We start from the raw sequence: 4,271 nt of genomic DNA, 5'->3' as shown, positions 1-4,271 counted from the left end.
ATAATGGTGGGGACGAGGTCGAAGAGGTATGGATCAAGAAGGATTGATATGGAGAAACTGAGAAGGCTAACTAGTACTGCATCAGCGTTTAACGTGAAGAGGCTAGTGAACTATGTTAGATCGTCTGGGTTGTCGACGATCTCGAGAACCGTCGACGATTTTGCAAACGCTGAGTCGGAGATTACTAGCGAGTGGGAGGCGAGGACCTGCGCGCAACGCATCTTCAAGAACGTTGCCAAACCAGGAGCCAAGTAAGTAGCATGTGGTTTAATTTCTTTATATACTCCATAGTTTATAATATTAAATTGTTTAGGATTTCACAATAGACCCTAAAAGGCTTCTTTACAGACAATTAGAATACGAACACATAGGGACCGTTTGATAACGTTTCTGCCGTTTCTGTTTTAAGAAACGGCAGAAACATAAATTTTTGTTTCTAGAAATAGAAACGGAATTGAAGGTGTTTGATAAGTCATGTTTTTAGAAGTCGATAGTAACCAATGAAAGAATGGTCACAAGTCGTTTCTAGAAACAGAGAATTTGTTTCGCCTGGGTCGTTTCTTGAAGCATAAATAAGTAAAAATTTCTATTTCTATTTCTGAAAATAAGTGAAACGAAACAGTTTTATCAAACGCTTTTTACTCCGTTTCTGTTATTTCTGGGAGCAGAAACAGCAGAAACGCGTTTCTTGAAACGTTATCAAACGGACCCATAGTTCTTATATTGTACTGTTTTTCTTCTGATTTGAGTCTATAGTTGCTATTATTTTTCTGCACACTGTTAGTTTAGTTGTAGCTCACGCTGATTTACAATCAGCCTGTTCTACGAATCTACAACTCTCTCTTTATTGAGTGAGACTCCATCTATATCCAACTAGCAACTAGTGGTTATTCTGATTTTTTCATTTTTTGATTTGTTTGATAACTTACACTAGGCTCCACTTTAGATAGGGTTTTCGGTCAATATCAAGATAGGTCAAGAGCACGTTGGAACGGTCGATAACTGCTTAGTCTCATCCGATTTAGGCTCCTTCCCTTCCGCTACATAGCTGTGCTAGCAGGTACTACAAGCCCTTTGTCCCACGCATCTAACAAACTCATGTGGTTCACCGGTTTCACCGAATACTCTCATTTGTTGAGTGTCGCCGGTTGGGTTTTATTGCCGGTGACCGGCGAGACCGCTTTTTGAGCTGTCACCTCTAGAGGGTGCGCATTATCTCCATCCATCTTAAGGCGGATTATTTATATTACTTTGTGAGTTACTTTTTCACAATCGTACCAGCACTACTTAGTTGTACAGAAAAAGGTAAGCCTTATGTACCTCTGGTAAGGCACATAATGGGTCCAAAAGGAAATCTCAAGGAATCCACCCCGATTAAGACATCTTAGCTTCGCTGGATATAACAACAGGAGCGACAAGTATATACCACTACTTAAAGACATCAAAGCCGTGCTATATATACAAGCTTGCTTTCCTCGTGTGGGTTTTGAATGGGTCCGGTCTAGCATGAGGTCTTAAGTCTTAACCCTAATCATGGATCCGGTTAACCTTAAGTCTATGTTTTTGGGCTCTAACCAAGCCCATGGGCTGAAAACTTCAGCCCAATCATGAATTTTAAGATGGGCCTCGAACTTTTTATTTATTTTATTTTATTTATTTCTTCCCTCGAAACTGATTCAGAATTATTGATGGAAACTAGAAAGAGGAGAAAAACCATGCCAAACAGACTGACAACAGTTATGAGTTGTTCGAGTTGGCCAAGTTCCATCGCTAAACAGATAACAAAAATCCAGAGATAATGGTCCACGAGAGTTCACCCACCAGCTCAGGCCTCAGGGTCTTAGTCACTGTCCCTACAATAGAGTAAAATTATTCCTCCCACTATTTCTGATGCCAGTGCATATCCGAAGACGATGACATCCATCATTGAAAGAATTCCACCTTTGTTGTGGATGAAGGAAACTTGATACTAGATCAAACCTTCTTTTGGGGGCACAATAATTCAAGTAAATATAAGGTCTGTTGGTTTCTTTCTTTTCGGTTTTTTTGGAAGATCAATGATGTGAATGACATAATTCCTTTTACATATAATAATAAGATCGTGTTATATGTTCATAGAATCACAAATTAAATAATAAGAAAACAATGACATATACTGTTCATCATCAACTGTGAAGAATTTACGATCATTATATCCTTCTCATACCTTGATCTCCACTGCAACAAGCACGAATACAAGGGATTCTCTAGGTTTCTCCCACTGCTAGCTCCCCTTAACGTTCTCTTGATGATGGCTCCAATAATGAGAAGCAACTTAGGGTAGAAGAATACCTAGAATCCTACTTATAGAGTTTGTACACCCTCCCATCAAGGTGTGCCAGATAGGAATAGAAAATGATTAATTTATGTTAATTAAACAAAGGAATGGGTTTACTGTTTAAAATTCAATACTAAATATAAGATATTGGTATTAACCAATTTCCTAATCAATCTATGGGACAATCATAGAGAATATTCTTACATGCTGACCTAGAAAAAACATAGTACTTGCTTTGGTTACTAGGCAGCAAGACCCTTTGGTTACAAGGAAAATATGTACAATTTTGATAAGGATGATGGTTTGCCATTGTAATAACGTAGGATCAAATTCCATCTCTACATAAAGGGGTTGAGTTTGGGGGTTTAAGAATGAGAGTGAAAGATTGAGTTCGGGAAAAAAGGTAATAATGATATAGGGATGTCAACTGATTGAGCATTTTGATCAGGCTTAATCAATCCCCACCAAACACCTTATTTAGTCTAGTCTCGATCTGTTGAACCATTGGCTTCATACCTCGGGTGTTAAGGTGATGATGCATGTTTTGAATTATGGTATGTAGAATTCTTAAAGTGTGTGTGCTCTTTATATCTTATCCAAAAGGTGTGTGCATGTAAAATGATTACTTCTTCACTTTTGGCCTTAGACTTTGACCCAAATCTAATCCTATAAATAATTTTTCAGCTAATGCCAATGAAAAAATTGTAATGATGCGTGGAATAGTATTGATATAATTTAGGCTTTGATATATTCACAAACATTAACTCAGCTCCTTTCCAATTCTTAATTATTAAATTCTTGTTTAATTCTTTCTATGTGTGTGATAGATACTTGGACATTTTTTAAAATCAGAGGTTGTGAAAGTTTTTTGGAATTCCATTTTAGCTCTTTAAATGTCTCAAATTTTCACAACTATTGAATTTTTAAAAATGTACAAATTTCGCATAGGGAATTAGATAAAATTGAATAAATAAGAATTGAAAAAGATACAGATCCCTACGAACAATAGTTGGACACTTGCACCTGAAAATAAAATAAAAGGAGGAAAGAAAAACACAAGGAACACCACTGTTGAGGTTGATTAAGTTCTTCTATGACCTAACACATACCCCCCCCCCTCCCCCCAAAAGTCTAAGAGATCGTCCGAATTTCAGGATCCCCTTTTTCGCACTTCATACGAGCAGGGATATTCCATTTTTGTTGTGGTCGGTGATCCTGATCGTGATCAGTGGTACTGCCACAGATTTCACCCTCCACTACAACCGCAACCTATTCCACTTCCACTTTTTTTTTTTCTCTCCCTTCTAGGACGCCTTACTTTCAATTCTCAGCTTTCTCTAGTGGGATTCCTTTTTCCAACACCGAGACGTCCACTTCCATCGATTGGGCTCAGAGGTCATGGACTCATGGTCATGAGCTAATAATTTTCTTCCTTTGGTCTTCTTTTTTTTATTATTTTTTTCGTATAAAGAAGCGTGGGCCTAGTTTCTCTCAAGCTATAGTGAAGGAAAAAGAATGCCAAGAACTGCATTTGATGACGTTGTGATGTGTAAAGTCCATATTAATTAAGGGGTCTCAAGAACACTAGAAGGCATTCAGACCTCCTAATAAATAGTGAGAATGATAATGACGGTAAATTGGTGAGTGTTTCATTTCACGGTGGGTGAAAAAAAAATCTCCAAAAAATATTGTGTTGGTGACAAAGTAGGGGAGTCGGATCCTCTCCAACACGCATCCAAGAGCAATTATATGGATTGACTATTTTGTCTAGAATTCCCTCATAGGCTTGAGATCAAGGCCCAAAACCTAGTTCATTGTAATTCGAATTGATTGCAACTACTGCGTGGGCCATCCCATGAAGATTCCCTAGGGTTTGAACCACTTTACATTTTTTTTTTTGTATGAAAATAAAAAGAATTAAATTAAGTAAATAAAACATCCAGAACATTAATCC

At 37.6% G+C, this 4,271-nt stretch overlaps 1 protein-coding gene across 3 annotated transcripts in view; it reads left to right on the top strand.

Annotated features, from left to right (window-relative positions):
- Positions 1-4,271, top strand: part of LOC122066666 (mechanosensitive ion channel protein 10-like) — a 12,650-nt gene that overhangs the window by 4,499 nt on the left and 3,880 nt on the right. The window contains exon 2 of one of the 3 annotated variants that reach the window (XM_042630515.1): positions 7-251. The exons of 1 other annotated variant lie outside the window; for it this stretch is intronic. In XM_042630515.1, the coding sequence (XP_042486449.1) occupies positions 7-251 (245 nt within the window). The remainder of the gene's footprint in view (positions 1-6; positions 252-4,271) is intronic. One more of the 3 variants, XM_042630514.1, reaches the window with a different exon arrangement.

The sequence above is a fragment of the Macadamia integrifolia genome, unplaced genomic scaffold (assembly GCF_013358625.1).
Source record: "Macadamia integrifolia cultivar HAES 741 unplaced genomic scaffold, SCU_Mint_v3 scaffold2519, whole genome shotgun sequence".
Lineage (NCBI taxonomy): Eukaryota > Viridiplantae > Streptophyta > Magnoliopsida > Proteales > Proteaceae > Macadamia > Macadamia integrifolia.
This window is presented reverse-complemented; position numbering and strand designations above follow the sequence as displayed.